At 43.5% G+C, this 19,588-nt stretch overlaps 1 protein-coding gene across 7 annotated transcripts in view; it reads left to right on the forward strand.

Annotated features, from left to right (window-relative positions):
• Positions 1–19,588, forward strand: part of LOC120952660 (gamma-aminobutyric acid receptor subunit beta) — a 76,175-nt gene that overhangs the window by 42,638 nt on the left and 13,949 nt on the right. For 5 of the 7 annotated variants that reach the window (XM_040372100.2, XM_040372104.2, XM_049607552.1 and 2 more), the window contains one exon: positions 13,412–13,549. In XM_040372100.2, the coding sequence (XP_040228034.1) occupies positions 13,412–13,549 (138 nt within the window). Of the gene's footprint in view, positions 1–8,103; positions 8,242–13,411; positions 13,550–19,588 lie in introns of all 7 variants that reach the window. The other 2 variants (XM_040372105.2, XM_040372106.2) reach the window with 1 other exon arrangement.

The following is a 19,588-nucleotide window of genomic DNA, read 5'->3' on the forward strand; positions in this document are numbered from 1 at the left end:
ATCTTTGTAGTTTTCGTGCTGTTTTGCCTTAATATTGATCACTTACGATGGGCAAATTTGAAACGATTGCCACGATTGAATCTTGTTCTATCTATTTAATGATATTACTTTATTTAATGATATTTATCAACAACAAAAATAGAAATAATGGTTGCTTTACTCACTAGGCCCATTTAAGATGTTGCCTTTGCGTGTGGAATATAATTTTACCTTTCAACATCGTACAGATAATGTCAACCAATGAAACAAACTTCAGCCAATCTCGATAAGCTATTTTAATTTTCTCAATCTCCATAATCTTGCTGCAAAATTGTGCCTCCAGCTTTCCCACTCTCGACAAAGTGCCTGTACACCTCACAACATTACTTTACCGGTCCCACACATTATTCCGGTTTCCCCGTGTGAGGGTTTTTGGTTCCCCAGTGTTCCCGATCCGATCTCAAATCCGTAAGCAGAACCTTGTTATCTTTCTGATTGCATTTGTCCCCGCCCTCCCGGGGAGGGAGCAATCGATTTAAGTCATCAATCTTCGGCTGACAAAAACGGAGAAGCAACCGTAACAACAACAACAACAACAACAACAACAACAACACATCCACACAGTGGAGAGCTAAAGCCACCATCTGAAGTTGATCGCTTGGCTAATGCAGCAAATCTATGCAATGAAAGGCAAGCCGTCAGCACAGAGCCACCAAAAAGACACTGACACTGCTGCTTTACGCATCGCACATTTATCGCCGCCGCACAATGATGGATGAGGGTGAGAAAATTGTTGCGAATTGCTACGAAACCGTGGTGTGTGAGCCCTGTTGTAGCTTGGCTGTTGTTGTGGCTCGCAAAACCGCTTTTTCATGCACCGCTTTTTCAGCGTCCTTGTACCCAAATACCCCCGGATGTGTTTATCGACCACTGATGGTGGATGGTGTTATCGAACTGAACGTTTTGTACATATTTTTTGGCTGTTTTAAATAAGCATTTAACACGAAGTTTACATGAAACGTATTTCTAAGATGTTATTGACATCTGTTACAAAAACTTAACATAATAATCTTCATCCCTGTCCGGTTGGAGATATAGCTTAAATCTTCGATCGAAATGTCGCTCAGACTGTCGCAGTATTTCGAGTAGTTCATTGCACAAATGAAACCTTCTAAATGATAGCTCATGAACCAGCAGACTGTTACTTACAAACACGTTGGCATGAAACGATAGGGAAGATTCTTGGTAAAGGCACCCGAGCCTTGCGAACAGTTTTCTTTCCGAAGGTCACTTGTCACTCAATATATCCCACCAGGCTTCGATTCCAGGAAAGCCCAAAATAGAGAGCTCCTACTAGAGCCTCCGGTTCCTGGTTGGCAAAGGTTTCGTCGCCCTTCGAACGACATCCAGCCCACCAGACACTTAACTGCCACGCTTCAACTCTTGCCGTTTGCCGTTTTGACTTTATCTTCTCGGTGCCACCTGCCCCGAACTCTTCTGGGTTGTATGATAAAAAAAGAAGAAACAAGACTAGAAATCTCAATACACTCTCGCTCGACGACCACCCTGTACCAGTAAAAAGAGATAACACACACACACATACACAGATTCACAGCAACAAACTATCCTCGAAACATCCTACTTAACGACCGGAAACACTTTGCGGTTTATTGCACCTGCTACACCTGATAGCAAAAGTGGCTCGGAAAAATGGAAATACTGCCCCGCCTCCGACCGGTGCTATACATGTTCTGCCCCACTTCAAACACAACCCCACACACAAGGACACACCCTTGTGCCGTGGTTCGCTATTTATCTGGACCTCTCTGTTAGCGACGAGGCGTCGTGCGCTGTGTAATATCGACCATATTTTTCAGAGCCCGCTATCGGTCGATCATCTTTCTCTGCCTCACGACAGTGCCCGGGCCAACAGTGGGACCCATCTTGTAGTTTTGAAAAGACGCCCGGCCGACGCCCGGGCATCCGTTCCGGAAGCCAAAAAATCGAACCACTTCCGGTTGCGAAAAAGCCAAATCTCGTTCGCACTCTCTTTATCTCACTCTCTCTTTCTCTCTCTCTCTCTCTCTGTCTTACAAACCGCCATAAATCAGTACTCAAAACACGCTTCAATAATGGAGCCCGCCCCCGTCCTGCTTTCGGACCTCAAACAACGCTCAAACTTCTTCGAGGCTTCGAAGGAGATCGATGCCGTCATTGATGGCTTTTATCACACCCATGCTTCTTGAAGGTGAACAAAAACGGAGAAAGAAAAAGAATCTGCCACCACCACATCACCACCACGTCCGGGCCCATTTTACTTGTGGTTTGCGGTTTGGTGAAAAACCACGTCTGTGTTTTATGGGAGGATTAGTGGAAGCCTTCTGCTGTCCGTTGTTTGCATGCTGCATACAGCCTGCTTTGGATTTTACGTGTACCAAGTGAAAGGAAGTGGCTTTTATGGTGCTGGTAGGGGGAGAAAGACAAAAAAAGCAGCACAGGACGTGAAGTTTCAACTTTCTATTTAAGCTTTCCATTTGCTTCTACGAGCACAACAAAAAAAAGGAAAAGAAAAAAAGAACCTCCCCGTCCCAAGGTAACAGACGATCGTCTTGGGATGATAACGCCGACAGGCTGGTAGTACCTATGGGAAATTTTAAACCCCCCCCTGGTTGCTTTCTTCCATCAAACGAGCAAAAACTAACGAAACAGCTTGTCATGCTTGTGCGCGCTGGAAAAAAAATGGATTTTGTATGCGTTCTCTCTGTAGCAGAATTTTGGAAGTCCGTAAACTTGCTCGGATCGTGCAATACATGGCTCAAACCAGTCGCGGCTCAGTCCCGAATGATGGTGAACGTCAAGCAATGAATGGTGAGTGTTTTTTTTTTCGTGCAAAAAAGCATAATGCTGCAGCCACATGACACACGCCGTCTACGCGACCAGCATGTCGTTTCAGCAAAGGGAGAAAACTAAAAAAACGTACATCAAGGGAGTGCAGAGAACAAAAAAAAACGAAAAAAAGCAAAGAAACATCAATATGCTAGGCATCACATTTTTTCTCCCCCTGTACATCTTAACCAACAAACACACACTCACACAATTGCTGAGACGATGGCAGAATGAATTGTTTGAGAAAATTGAAAGCATTCAAGAAAGACACTATACTGGCAGGGTGGGGAGAAAGCGGAAGGAAACGCAGATGGAAGCCTTTTCCAGCTGCTTTCCATCTGGCCCAACGCAACGGCAAACAGTCCCTCCACAGCGGTCCCCATTGCTGGAACCCGGAGGACCGGGCACAGATAATTGACTGATCAAATATGTCCTACATAATACACATTTGTGCGCCCGCACATTCGTCTTCGTCATCGGGCTACTGCTACTCACTGTACAGCCGTATATGCTAAACTATACTGCTTCGATGTGTCACCGCCACCATCTCCGTTGCGGGAGCTCGTTTCAAGATGGGAGCTACCGGCACTGTTGGATCAATTTCTTCGTGCCCGTGCGAAGCTGACGCCTCTGACGCCTGCTCCATTATGCGGCGGAGTTTTCCGATGGCATCGTTTCGCCAACGGAAGCCACCGCAGATGTTGCCCAGGTCCGTGTGCCACTTCAAGACACATCTTCCAGCGTGCGGTGATACGGTGATGATGAGGCCGAGAAGCATTCTACGATTGGGGTAAAGCCATACGGCAGCACAACTAAACTTCTCCTCTGGTCTGGTGCCTACATACTTGAAGTTTGTCCTACTCTTTGCTCGGCATTTTTTTTTGTCTGTTTATGTATGAGCTTCTTCTAAGGAACGAAGCAATTTCCTACCCTTCCACCTTCCCAACACATACACACACTCCGCACACTGGCCCGTACCCGATTGTGTGCAAAGTGCTGGAATGGTGCCAATTTTACATTCCCGGGCGCAAGACACACACCCAGATCCACACAGGTTTGGGCGTGTTGGAGGAAGGATGAGGAGGAAGCGGTAGTTTTACAACATTTTTTCCCTCTTCCCCCCGCCGTCGACAAGCATCGTCTGCATCAAATGGACATGAACTATTCAGGACACGGAACTCGAGAACGAACTTGAGCAAACTCATCTCGTTGCGAAGCTGGTACGGGTGTTATACGATCCGTTCGAAGAGCGTTTCCACAGCGTGACGATGTATTATATCATAACATTAGACATACAGAGACAAAGAGAGAGAGAGAGAGAGAGAGAGAGAGAGAGAGAGAAAACATACTGCACGGACATTGGCATGGCCATCCATCCAACCTTTTGCCAAGCTCTTGCTGGTCAGCTGTCATTATGCCCCGCATCCAACGCGTGTTGGCGCTCACATTGGGAAAACTTCCATAACCATTGGCTTTAGATTACACAGTGCTCGGCATGTCACCATCATCTTAGGGAAACGGCAAACAATTGGACGATTCAAGGGGGGCGGAAAACTTTCGTCCCTTTCGGAGCCCGTTCACCCTTGGGAAGCTGTATTGACAATGACCGATTCCCTGCACCAGAACCAAGTTATATTGTTCGATTTACAGACGGCAAGATAAAGACGGGGCCGACTCTGGCAAAAAAAAAGCGATGCGGGCCGAAGACAATTTCCGGTCTCCTACGATGTTACGGTTCTCGTCTGCAGCAGTGTCGAGTTTTCTTACTTTCAATGTTAGCAAAACGTATTATGTCACCTACTGGACGTTTTGAATTGATCTTTCATGCAGCTCTGGGTGTGTCCGTGTATGGTTTGTCAACATCCGAGCAATGCTCTGGACCATTTCTAGGAATATCTCGTGACGAGTGATCCATGATGGAACTCCTGCAAATAATGGAATAATTGAATCGGACACTGCAGATGAAGTTTGATAGATCGAATGAAGATAGTAACAGGGACGGTTTGAAGATGTGGATGATAAGTATTGCTTTTTAAATGGCTCCATGTTTCGTGCTCCTATTGTGGAACAACTTTTTCAGGTGATCTGATTAAATTATTGTTGGCTACTTTTCTTAATTGAATTGAAATCACACTTAAATAAGGCAAACAATTTCGAACATTGAATTCAATAAACGATGTAGTTATTCCTTAAAAAGCTTTGATTGCCATGTATCTTTTGAGTTAAACATTTAGTTCAACTACTGTGCAACTGTATTCTTACCTGTCTTAACTTTTTTATGCTGTTTCTATGAGTTTTGTTTCATTTATTATGAAATCTCTCTCTCTCTCTCTCTCTCTCTCTTCCTAAAAACATTTAAATTTTCCCTAAACTAAATTTTTCTGCTCTTCGTATGTTTTTTCTTCGCCTGAAAATGACATTTCCCTTCTGAGTGTATCATTTTCAAGGCAATGACTGCGACGAACTGCATGTATTTAGCATCCATACCATCTCTTTCTTTTTTATCTTAACAATCTATTCTGTTTTTCTATCTTGTTTTATTTTCGTAACACCTTCAACCCACACGACTTGACCAACCACTCACAGCAGTACAAAGCAGTGCTCTCCATCAAACTGCTTCTCATCCGTTGCCCTACCACGACCAGCAAAATACTTTTTTTCTTATAAAACAATCCAGCTTTGTTTTCCCGGGAAGGACTTTTTTCTTTCCTCCTCTCAAATAAAACTTCCACCAACAGCTAAAGTAAAACTCCCTCGACAGTTTGGTACCGAGTTCGGATACTCGACGGTCACGTTGTTATTATTTAATGTTCGGCGTCCGGCAAATGGAAATTCGAAACGCTACCTTTTTTTTCAACCAGCTGAACCTTTCCATCTCAAAGCGTATGAGACAACCAGTTTCTTCTGGCCCAGTCGGTCGGTCGGTAGCTTTCCGGTTGTGTTTAATTCATTTGTTTTTACTTCGTGCTGAATCGCTTCTCGAATTGAGCGAGCTGAGCCTTTTCTCCATTCATTCCCAGCGCTCTAGCCCAACTCCGAACCAGTCAGTCGCCTAGTAGAAAAAAAGAAGGCGAAGTCCAACAATCCACTCACAACTTTTTTGTTGGTGCCATATCTGATCTGCGATACTTTGTCAGGGATTGGCGTTCATTTTGTTCCTTTTTCCGTTTTTTCTTTCTTTCCTTTCATTGCTACACATTTGTTTGGTCGTTTTTTTTTTTTGTTTTTTTGTTGTTTATCGGTTTTGCTGTTTCGGCTGCCAATGTTTAATTTATCATTTATCGTCGTCACTGTTACGGTTCTTCCGGAGTTTTGGAGGTTTTTTTTCTCTCAAGTTTGGCGTTTGCTAAGGATCGTTCTGTTATGCATTTTTTGTTTCGTTTTGTTTTAACTGACACTTTTTACTAATTTGGCAATTCTATTCAATGATTCACGAACTTGCGCGACGTTATGTGCTCTTTTCTAAGCAAGTTTTCTTTTTTAACCTTTTTGTTCTCATTCTTACGTTGGAGAATGATTACGTTCTTTTGAATCATTTATCAACAAACTTGGAGCGATTTAATTAGCTACCGCTACAAACTGCTTCCATTTTTTGTCTAATGAATGACTGGCTCACAGTTGTATAACGTCGATTTGCTTATTTGAAATTTGTATATTTATATTTACGTATTTAAAGGGCAAATATAAATCTAGTAAATACTTCATGAAAGGAACTGCAAGTAAATTCAACACATATGATCGGTTACTCCCTAATTGTATCTTTATAAAATCTAAAACTCTTTTTTGTGAGTATCACTGGGGTCTAACAGCAAACAGAACATTATTCTTCAATTTTTACCTACGTGATAGAAACCCTTCATACAGGAACATACCAAACTGTTTTTGCATAGTTAATATTTCTACATTTTTATTGCAGCTTTTCTGAAATCCTTTAACTTCACGCTTTTAGTACTTTTCCTCTCCGTCTGTCTGTCTGCCTCTCTCTCTCTCTCTCTCTCTCTCTCTCTCTCTCTCAATCTTTTTCTCTCCCAATGTTTCTGCCAATGTTCCTTGTTTCTATCTCCTTTGCAGCTTGTCTGTACCTCATTCCCATAGCGCCATCGAGTTCATTTTCAGTTAAATCTTTCTTTACAGTTATTATATATTTCTAGTTTTTTATGCATATCGATTGTTGAAATCTTTGTATTATTGAAAGGTTCTTATCATTTATACTTGAAGTGTGTCTTGTTAAAGAAATCTTGTTCAAAGCTCTTGTTCTTATCCACCTAAAACAGTAACGAGATCTACGGAACCCATCTAAAATATTTGCCCGTCAGATGTCTTTTTAGCCAGGCGTATAAAACAATACAACGATCATCAACAATTTTGTTAGTGAATTTCTTCGCTTTTACTCGTTTTAATCAACGTTTGATAGTAGAATACTCTTTCCCAAATGCTCCCGACAGTGCATTAGGAACTTGATCAATTATGTTTGTTTTATTTCGTCCAGCGTGCTGCCTTCTTTCTTTTTTCCTTTCTTGACTCACCGATTCCTCTGCGCGAACAGTCTGCGTCTGCTAACTGGACTGGAGACAGTTTTCTAATGTTGCTAATCGTTGTTTTGTTCATTTTTTTTTTCACTATCACACTAACCTGCTACGTCAATACTCGTACTCACCAAATAGGGTAACGTACACGTACACGAACGAAAGCGAGGACGAATCATGTTGTGCTCCCTATCCTCAGGATGTTGCTTCTTTAATATCGTTATTAACCTTACGTTTTCTTTCATTTCTTTTCTCGTGTCATGTACGCACGATATTTAATATAAAAAAACAACAACAACAAATGCCTAAAACTTAACCACGAATAATCACACCCGTCCCGAAATCGTGCGAACGTCTGAAAACCCAAACTCACATTCGTGCCGTCGTATAAAACGTTTTAAAAATCGACACATACACACACACTTACACAAACGCACACCAACTTTAACATACTAACAAACGAAACCCTGGAATGCTATGTGTGCGGATGAATATTACACCATCGTCTCTCGAACGTATTTTGCGAACTGGTACGCGTGTGGCATCTGGTGCTCCCGTGGAACCCGAAATACGGTCGACTTCGAAACAAACCAACACTTGCACACCAACACACAAACACCACAAAAAACACTTCGTGCTGCAAAAAAAAAACAACCAATTCTCTAACAATCAAAACTCACCCGCCAACCTCCCCCCGCCCGCTCATCTGCAGTCGGTTATACGATGCGAGATATCCGGTACTTCTGGAAAGACGGCCTAAGTAGTGTCGGAATGAGCAGCGAAGTAGAACTACCACAATTTAGAGTACTGGGTCACAGGCAGAGGGCGACCGAAATTAACCTAACCACAGGTACCCTATCATTAAACAAGCAAACAACAAACAAACCAAAAAAAAAAAAAGAAATGTAAAATTACACCTCAATTCATCAATAATCTGCACCCTATCAGTGCAAAAAGTAACCCTTTCGTTCATCATTCTCTCTACTTGTGCATTACTCATTTCCCAATCCTGTTTGTCTGTCTGTTCTTCTTCTCTAGCTCTTCTCTCCCATTCTGTCTCTTCTACTAGCTCTGTCTCTGTCATTCCTCTCTTTCTCTCTCTCTATCTATCTGTCTGTGTGTCCCGCTATCTTTCTCGATTTCTTAGTACACTAAGACGCAGTGTGCTAGTTGTGTTTATACAGTTCAGTTTGTTCAGTTTCATTATTGTGCCGTGTGTCTTTCTTACATCCCCCCTTTTTCTACGTCTGTTTCCAAGTGCACTCTTTTCCTGATCTATGTCGTGTTTCACCGTTTCTGTAATAGTCTATCCTTCCTTCTTTCTGTCTTAACACTCACTTTCCCAGTCTGTCTTTCTTACTTCGTGTATCTTACCGTCCTACGTCTATTTCATACTTCATGCTCATTTTCATCATCCCCCAACAAAGCCAAATCAACTAGCCTACCAACTCATACCGTTACTCATTTGTTATACGTTCATTTCCTTACTTAACAAGGTGTTGTTAAAACGATGTCGACTGGTTTTATTTGTTTGTATTTTATGTATGGCAACAAGCAGTTTTTAAGTTTTCTTGCCAAAACAATTTTCGTTTTTCTCCTTCCTTACACTGTTCTGTTTAAACACTAAACACACACAATTTACTCTTTTTTTTCATCACTCTAATTTTTCACAGCGAAATTCGTTACTTACACACAACACGGTGTTATACCCACGCCTTCCTCCCCCTTTTGAAAAACATGTCCAAGAGTGAACGAATCGTTTTTCTGCGTTTTACGTTGTTTTTTGTTGTGCTGACCTGGCTGACCAACCGCTACCAGGGTTTTTGGGTGGCACCAGGCCTGTGGTTGTTTATATTTTTAGTATTTTGTACTTTATTAATTTTTTTATTTTATTTCATCATACAATTAGCACTTGTTTGAACAGTAATTTTGAAAACAATTTTACCAAACATACGAAACACGCACCAATATATTTCTTTCTGGCGTCTCTATACACCCTACCCCACCATCACGTTTGGATGAACAACACACTGCAAGCAAAGCAATCGATACACCCCAGGGTTGTGTATGCCTTTTTGTGACAGGCAGCCCGAACCCGAACGGCTCACCGAACACGCCGTTTGGGCCTAGCCTTTTTAAAGCTCGTTTGTTGCGATTTTTGGTTTACCGATTTGTGTTTTATGTTGTTCCTCCCGCCCCCGTTTTAGCAGCAACATTTCTGTGCATTTTGATTTATAGTTTGAAAGCGTATAGCGTGTACTATGTTTAGTTTCACCAACCAAAGAAAAAACACACAGACACACAGCATTTGCAGCAAGTACATGTTGTGTTCACAGTTTCACACTACGCGTAAAATTGCATATATTTTTTATAACTGGCAATTAGCAACAACCGCAAGTATACATTTTGTACTTTTTTCTCTTTTTGTTTCGTTTCTATACTTCAAATCTTCCCTCAATCGGGGCTATAATGAGAGAAGTGCACCTGTGTTTTTTTTAAATACACAATACACGCAAAACCAATAAATCGTTGTTTATCCTTCTTAAGTACATTTTCTGGCCATACTGCAAACATTTTACCAACCAAAACAAACACCCAAAGGTAACAAAAGTGACGCAAAGCTCACGTACGTACCACGTTTGCCAGCGCCGAACGAGATGTACATTACAGACACACGGACCGTTTATAAGTTTGAAATGATTGCTCCTCCTCACCCTTTACTAGCGGTGTACATGGTTTCCGTCACGCTGAAACAAGGCAACAGATGCAAGTTCCTGTATTATTTGTTGTTCGAGGCCAAATTATGCTAGAGCCAGTAAGGTCCTGACCAGTGACTCTTGAAGGGCCAGTCTTTATATTTTCCTCGTCGAATATGGTGAAGAAAGATGTTTGGTTATTATTTCCTTTTAACTACAAAATCAACACACTCAACGTCGGTTTTCGAGCACAACACGAGGTACAATAAAATGAATATTTAGCTCCAAACCTTCGCTGGATATTTCGCTCTAAATGTTAACTCTCAGCAGAAGACCAGTATTCTACCAGGGAGAGAGGAATCACATAGAGGAAACTTTCATTTCCCTCCTCTTAGCTGTTCACGCAGCATTCATCGTAGCGTAAAAAGGTTCCGCTTCTCAACCAAACACCACTTTGCGCCTCATGGTAGTGTCGTCTGCTATGCAGCGCAGAGTTGTTTTCATTTGTATTTTGTTTCCGTTTTTTTTGCCGCGATGCGTTTCACTTCGATCGGGACACTGTGGTGAAACGCATCGGAACTGCGAACTAGCAGAACTCGCAAACAATCACAATTCGCCTTGCCCAAATATCATCAAAAGTATGCGCCTCAATCATAACTCTATCATAATGCTGACCTGCGTCAGCACCACCCCTTCACTGTGCTGCAGCAGCGTGCATAGCGAAGGTTCTATTTTACGGACTTTGTTTTCATCGCTCTCCATCCTGGTTGTTTATACTTTCCGTATGTTTCACTACTTCACTCTTGCCCATAAACTTTAATCTTTTGATCTTTGTTTCACACTTTTAACCATACTATCTGTCGGTGTTTTTTTTTTTAAATTAACAAAACGTTTACCTTTCTAACCCGTCGGAAGATTCGCGCAGCATACGATGGAAAGTACATACAGTTTGGCAAGCACAAACACACAGTACGGCGGTGCGTTCACTACTGAGTAAGACTTGCTGCTGTAGCGTGACCGTGTTTGACAATAGTAGCGAACAGGGCACTACACCCCTTGTTTTTTGTCCAGCTCCATTTTCTAATACGTTCTAATACGAATTAATTCATGTTTCGCAAATTATTCATTACCCATTGTTAACCATCAAACCCGCATCGCATTTGCTGTGAAAACCTTATGTTATTGCCCCGGTAGTAGTAGTACGGTACCACACGCGCCCTCTTGGACCGTTCATCTCTAGCTGATGGCAACGCACACAATCGTGCCTGTACCCCTTTCGTCTGCGTTATACACGCCCCACATACACACCGACCGTTTGCTGTATAGCGCACCGTAAACTGCCCACATCCTTCCACATCCCGTTCACCACTTCACCCCAAGCGAAACAAATCGTCCCAACAAAGTGCAGCAAATCCCTTGCAGGTGCAGGAGATGTGCCACCCTGTGCCGGCACCGCCCCGCAAAACCCGGAACACAACCGGGGGCAACGGCAACAAGGCAAAACAAAACACGTCCGCCGCATCGTTGTCTCGTCGCGTGTGCGTTGGTTGTGTGCTTCTCCGTAATTTGTGCTTCAAATGCAGCCTTACGTCAGCAGCTACAAAATGTCAACTACAAGTGACACTTGACACATTTGCTTCCGTTACTGAAAGAAGACGTTTCTACCACACACACACACACATACATATAAATATAATACACTTTCACACACAGCAGCAGAAAAGGAAGAAGCAGAAAAAAGCAATCCTTACACACAACCGTTCGCTTGGCACTCGGTTCTTATCTTGTCGGATTAAAAGAGAAGCAAAAAACAAACAAATCCACCATAACATTGTAGCTGGTAGGAGTATGAAAAAGAAGAAAAAACGGACATTGCATTGTGTGCCTCTGACTTTCACACACACACACATGCAGCCTCCATTTAACCTAAATCACTCACTCGGTTAATGGGGATAGCAAGGCGTCACTTTTGCATCTCTTCCATCCTAATTAGTCGTCCGGGAGACACTTTTGTATGGCACTTTATTTGCACGGTGCATAGTGAAAACAATTCCAAGGCCCTTCCTAACCTTGACCATATCATGATAATGAACTAGTTCTGTGTCTTTCCTTGTTCCTCTTGTTTGTCTAGAGGGCATAGTGTTGTGAGTTAAATGAAAGTAGCAAATAAAGCTCCATAGGCTCTACAAAACACGACGTTTACCTAGCAAAAGAATAGCTGCAAAAACCCCTAGTCGCACTCCGTTTCGCGTGCCTTAATGTGTGGATATATCTCGGTTGTTTAGTATCTTAAAATTAAAAAAAAACTCTCGTTGCAAAATGCGCGTTTCCTCATGTATAAAATTGATCGTTAGCGAGGCAACTACGTTAGGATAAATTACAAAATTACCCAGTGCCAACAAGAGCCGTACACAAACACCTAGATAACCGCCATCACACCACAAAGTAGCGAACAAAAAATACTCAAAACACAAAACTAACCCACTACAACGAAAAACAGAATAAAAAAACAAAACCTCCCTGTTCAGAACTCTCTAAATGGTAGATAATTATAATTGTATCAAGCTGACCAGTTTTCTAATTCACATATCTTTCTCTCTTTTCTTTTTTTCTTTCTGTATACAACAATATCCCGCTTTTTGTTTTCACTCTCTGTCTCTCTCTCTGTATATGTGTGTACGTGTGCGTGTGTATATATTTGCATTGTTTGGGTAAACAAATGAACCAAACCATCGCCTGCCCGCCCACCCGACCTGGTTGTGAAAATAAAAATAACTAATTACCAAAAAAAAAACTACTTCAATACGGTCCCTACACTCCAAATCGCGTTTTGCAAATTTCGAATAATTAATCAACGAAAAAACCCCCCCTTGCCACGCTCCCCCTTCACGCTGGGCACACTCACGCGCACACGCATGTATCCTTGTCCCATTTGGCCACCATTTGGTGCTCGCGGGGCAATTTACCTCTTGCCCATTAACTGTTTGTGCTCGTAAACCGCAAACATTAAATTACCCCAAACCCCAACAACTAAACTAACTGTAACCTACTCCTTCTGCTACTACTACTACTACAAACTGAACCAACCAACGCGAAATGGATTGGTGGCCTCGACCCCGACTTTGTGGTTCAATATCGCATAAAACAACCCCGAACAACCGTCCATTCGATCGTTGACTTGAATGTACGCGCACGCCAAACCCCTGTTCTTCTTCGAACCAAAAAAAAAACACACACACACACACACAAAACTCTCTTCCCCTTAACACCGTTCTACCAACAACAAAAAAAAACCAATGCCCAAATGCTCCCCCCCACGCGTAGTCGGCTACACGATGCGAGATATCCGATACAAATGGAATGAGGGCCCCAACTCGGTCGGAGTCTCGAGCGAAGTATCTTTGCCTCAGTTTAAGGTTTTGGGACACCGTCAACGTGCTATGGAAATCAGTCTCACAACAGGTACCTGTAGACGGTCACCGATATCTCTTGTTAAATATAATCTCCTTCATTAAACCTTCATTAACTTATACGTAATCAGCCTTCTCCCTGCCACCGTTTGTTCGATCATTAATCCGCTACCATGTACCTTCGTTTTTCTGTTTTTGTTTTCGTTGTTTCCTATTTTTTTATTACTCTATTACTCTACCAACCCTTCTCTTATTATCATGCTCATTCACCATCTAATGCGAACGTAAAACCCCGAAACAATCGAATCGTACCCGTAAGCAATAAGCAAAGCAATGAGATTGTTTATCCTATTTTGTTTTATGCTCCTTACCCTTTCCCCTACGTGGTTGCCAAAAAAAAAAAACAATAACGCGGCAACGCGAATCCCACCACCCACAATTTCACCGCATTATCGATCAATCATACTTAAACCGCATATCAATCAAACAAATCAACAAGCCAATATTATATCTCCATAAATGTATGTATAGACCGCTACTCGCTCTCGCCCATTTTCTCTGCCACAGCAACATGATTCTATTGCTCAAAACTACGATCAAGCCTCAGTATACCTAATGCATCTATAGTAATGTTCTTCTGGATTAAGTGTGTGCGTGTGTGTGTGTGGTTTTCAGTTTAAAGTTGTATTTTATTTGTCAAATTCTGTTGTGTTTTTTGTTCTTTCCCATTTTCTCCATCTCTTTCTCTTTCGCTCGCCACTCTCTTTAATTACCGAACGAGCAATAATATATTTGCAAACCAAAAACCAAACATCTCTATCGCCTGTAAGAGCCCCCCTTTTCGTGTATTTTAATATTGTTATATATATGTAAGTGTGTGCGTGATTCTATGTATCTTGCTCTGCAATCTTTTCTCTCTAGTCGTAAGTCATCAGTAAGTCATTTTTTAATTCATTCCATTTCATTCAACATCATATATTTGGATTCCTGGGCCCGAGGATCCATTTACGATCGTCGCTCGTAACATTGGGCTCATTTTTTGTATCGTTTCGCTTCTAACATAGAGATGTATAAAGTCTTAGCAAGTCCCAAGGACGGGCAAAAAGGAGAAAAGCTCCTTCCCCGAAACAATCTCTGTCACTGAGTCCTCTACACAAACACACACTCACGCTCAACTAATCCTACCAATCCACACGGAAACACATCATTCCCTATTTTCTCTCTCTCTCCCTCTCTCTCGCTCTCTGGGTCCTATATTGTTTCGGACGTTGTTGATGCTGTACCCCCTGATGTTCCAGTGAAAAAGAAAAAAAGATGAATATAATAATAAACAAAACCGATTCTAAACGAAATCGGTTTTCGGGTCAGTCAAGCGTTCGAGAAGCTCAAGCGCCGCTCATCCTTCGAGAAAAGTATGATTAGCAAATGATGTGTATTGGATGGGGCTTTTCCTTTCTCTCGTGGCACGTGTCTCTGAAAGGGTTCTTGGTGTTGTAGCATTAAAGGGGAGATAAGTATAAGGATCAACATACACACACACACACACACACGCACAGAGTCCCCCCTACTGCTCCGGTACGCACGATCGAGTGAGGATGAATCTTCCAAGGTTCTATTTTTACTGTTTTTTTTTTCCTCCAAAAAAAACATCTCACGCCTTCCATCCCATTGAAGGCGGAAACCTTCCCAGCAGGCTGCATCTTTCACTCTCGACCCCGCTGACCGTTCGTATCACGGTTTTAACACACACACACACACACACACTAGCCTTGGGATGGCTTGTGTAGCTGAAACATGACATGGGGCTCATGGGTACGGAAGCAAAGCCCTCGACTCGATCGGATTGACAGGTTCATTAAAAAAATCCACGGTCCACATACGGTTGGTAGTCAGCTCAAATCGAGCACGGAGCAGCAGCCCGAGCAGGTCGAACCTCGGCACCAGGAATAGGCCCTCAACAGGGGCAGGAAGTGCAGTCGGTGGCGAAATAATAATAATAAAAAAATACAAAACCCTCAACGGATGTGTTTAACTTTGATGAAAAGTTATCATAAAGCCAGAGTTCCAGTGTGTGTGTTGGGATGGAAAATGGAAAACCATCATCATCGACAGGGAAAAGGTTTGGCCCGGCGCTGCCCATGTTAGGCCATGTTTGCCGTACGAGAAGACGTCATCATGCGTCACTCGATGCGGAAAAAGCTTTTGTTGGAGGGCTTTTTTTTTTGTTTGCGCCGTACCAGGTCGATACCACGTGGTGTTGTGGTCGGATTTGCCTCCGGATGGAAACGTGCTTTACTAGAGTAATTTTTTTACAATATAGGAAGATGTTCCTATTTAACAGTTGCACTATAGTAGGCTATATAACTTGTCTACTAATTCGTGTAAGAGCACTGTAGATAAGATAAAGATATCGTTTTCGGAGCTCCTAGAACGATCAGATCATCCACATTGAGTGCGTTCATGCTTTGTATGAGGCGCTGTGACAGAACGCGGCCCAACAGACAGCGATTTATACTAAATTCGCTTTCACCCGCAAAAGCCGCAAAATCGTTCGTCGTTAAATTAACGACGCTTGTTGCTAGCTGCTCCTAATCCACACACAACCGAACCGGAACTAGCAGGCCGGTTTAGCACAAACCGCAAACTATCTCTATTGCCGAACACATCGTTTGGAGCGGAAACCTATTTTATTATAGCTGCACGCAACCTCCACCCTTCCATCCTATCGGTTTTTGCGATAAAGTGTGGTACGGTGTGTAGTGCGCTTCACCTCCAGGCACCTCCAGAACTCTAGAAGCGCTAGGATTAAACGTGATTTGATGACTGGCTCGCATTCCGGATCGATTGGATTGTCGAAGCCACTGGAACCGAACACAGCCCGTTCTTATCGCAACTATCGCAAAACGATAAAACTGTACCTCCCTTCGATTTGTGGCTGTCGTGCTCTCTACGGCAGATAAGCTGTGGGCTATTATTTTTTACGCGAACACGATTCCAACGCTCTCTCTTCGTTGCCAGTGTGATAATACATCACGTAGATGACTGTATTAAGCTGCCGCGCGCGGCCGTAGCTGCGCCCAACCACAATAAGGAAATGTTAGCGCTGTAATGTAATGAAGCCTACGCTTTCCTTACGCCTAAAGTGTCCCTTTCTTTTTTGCTGCTGGGCTTCCCCCCTTGCCGTGCTTGCTTCCGTCCACCCATCCTTAATCCATTTTACACGCCGCGGGTGGCGCAAATAATTGGAAATCTCATTACCCCGCAAAAGCTCGCCCGCTCGCCCGAACGGACAGCGGGAATTAGTTGTGCTTTCATCCAGTGTCCCTACTCTCGGATGGTGGAGCAGCGCAAAATGGAATGGATACTTGCAGTCCAACAACAACAACAACAATATCGTCCCCAAAAACGAATGGCCACAGGAGCTTCAATATTACACAAAATAAAAGAAGCAGCGATCCAACCATCATCCTACGCATACACCGCGCAAGGCCAGAACGATAACCTTCATTATGCGTAATGATATTTAGGATGGGAGGATGGGTCCCCCAGTTTCTTCGTACCCACCTTGACCAAGTGCCTGCTAGGTGACAGATTTTGTTTCGCGAACGATCGTTACCGCCAGATGTCACCTCACCGAGCGCTCATCGTGACAGCCGACCATTTATGAGAACGTGCGGATCGGCGGCGACGGGGGGACAAAAGTGCGTGTGCTTTTATTCTCTCCTTCATCATAATTATCCTGCTGACCTCGGTGTTGTGTGGCTGTGCAACGACGGCAACACCAAACCAATATCAAAACTCACCTACCTACTACCCCCCGCAGCTCAATCCCATGCGATCACACACACACACACTCTTTTGCACACGTTTTTGTGGGGCCAGCAACCCCGGGGCTTGATTGAGGTTCCGTTCCAGAGGCGGGGTGCAAAATTATTTAAATAAAGCTTTAGCCGCTCTTAACCTTCTGAACCACCCCGGCTCCGGCTGCTACCACCCGGAGGATGGTGGATTAATTTGGTACGCCCTTCGCCGTCATCGTAGTCACGCAAGCATTACGTGAAAATTACAAACCCGCCAATGTCATGTATGGCGCGGGCATTCGCCAGCAACGAGTCGTCATGTTGAGTCGTCAGCTACTGGAAAATAGTTGCTCCTCAGAAAGCAAAGGTTTTTTTTTTCTTCTTTCAGTTTGGTTTGTAAAATACGTTCGAAAAACCAACCAGTCACACTAATAACAAAACACGCCGGATATTTACGTGGCATATTTTTACCCCGCCACGTTTCCGGGCTTCCGGGCATTTCGCGTTTGCGTGACGGCCAATTATTAATCTCCACAACATATACAACCCTGCACTGGAAGCGGGAGTAGGCAGTAGTAGGGAAAAGAACGAAAATATTAATTATCTACTCAAGGCACCTCGAGGGCGCTCGGGAACGCGAGATTCTTTGGTTGGCAAAGTGTTCTCCCAAGTGTTGTTAGGCAATCGCGGGGCGCCTACGCGATGGAAAGTTTAGAGCTTGCAGGGCTTCGCTCCGTCTGTCTATCGGCGAGCTTTTTTTGCAGGGTCTTCCCCAGAGTTTCATTCCACTTCCACGTGCACCACGTTCGCCACGTCCTGCTTCCACCCAAGCTACTACTAGATGAAGAATGCAGGCAAATTCAAAAAGCACAAAGCACGCACAGGCTGGCGTAGAGGACACACACACGCGTTCTCCGTAGGTAATCACAGTGCACCGAACCACCGAACCAGGTAAGTGCCCGGTTTGATTATCTCCTTTATTTTCACTCTTGTTACTTCCCGTACGTCCGTCCGTCCGTTCCGGTGTCTTGTATTAACGCCGCCACCACAAACGTGGACAAACGCAGGTCGCTTAGGGGTTCACTCTACAAGACATCCTGTATGTGTGGGCCAGGTAGAGCGATCCTGGTTATGATTGTGCGCGCCCAACCACCGTACGACACCGAAAGCCTACATCTTATGGCCCATCAATCATAGCACACTTTCCGCGCTGGTGGGCAGACCTACCAGAAATAGGGAAACATGAAATTATTTCTGTTTGTGGTTTTCGAAATAATTGCTAACACACTATGTCGTTGAGGTACACACTGACCACGCAGCGAGCTCCACTATGGTAAATTTGTTTCCAGCCAGAGCAAACGGACCCGAAATTACGCGTCAAGGTCAACTATAAGCACTAATAATTACATGGAAATGGCAAATAAAACATTCCAAACATTCTCTAGAATGATTGGTTGGTGCCGTCATTTGAACTCGTTGAAAAACGTATTGCATAATTGTGTGCAGTGTGCAGTTTTTGAATCCACTAGTCCACACTAGGCCCCATAGCAACTAAGGTTTGCCCGCTAAATATACTTGCCTAGCCAAAGACGCCCCCCAGCGTACGCTGGGACGACCCGATAGCCGCGAACAATGATCTCAATGCCAGGGTGCGTATCGATGAGAATAACCCAACATGAGAAAAGAAAACTGGAACCCAACATACACAACCCCACCCAAAAACTATCCCCCCAAAATCCTCCACAATACGCAAATACAGTGTCTAATCGAAAGGAGCTAAATTTTAAGAATTAAATTTGCAACACACCCTGCCGTCTTCCCCCACTTCCCCCGCTGCTAATGATTCTTCGACCAATTTTGCTCCCTCCTTGGGGCATAGCGAATCGAAATCGAGTTCGGAATGTAATTGGTTAGCGGAAAGTGCCGTCCATGGTACTGCTTTTCCACCTCCCTATTGGCGATATAGATTGGATGTTCACAGCAAGAAATTGCGATAGGACCAAAAGGACAGAGCTACCAAATTTTCAGCTAAATTAAACAACACGAGGTCGAAGAGGAGGTGTACAGTAAAGAACAACAATCGATTCGAGTTCCGGGATTTGCTTCTTTTTTTCGGTGGGAAAGGAATTCCCAAACTGAAACCTGTATGTACGCGCGTCATTTGGTCCTTCGAACCGGATGACGCTTGGTCGGTTGATGAGATGACCGGCAATCATCAAGACGGGTGGAAAGAGGTATGCTAGGGGAATTTAATCTTCTCCCGATGCTCTCACAAAATGCCAACCAGTCCC

The sequence above is a fragment of the Anopheles coluzzii genome, chromosome 2, assembly GCF_943734685.1.
Source record: "Anopheles coluzzii chromosome 2, AcolN3, whole genome shotgun sequence".
Lineage (NCBI taxonomy): Eukaryota > Metazoa > Arthropoda > Insecta > Diptera > Culicidae > Anopheles > Anopheles coluzzii.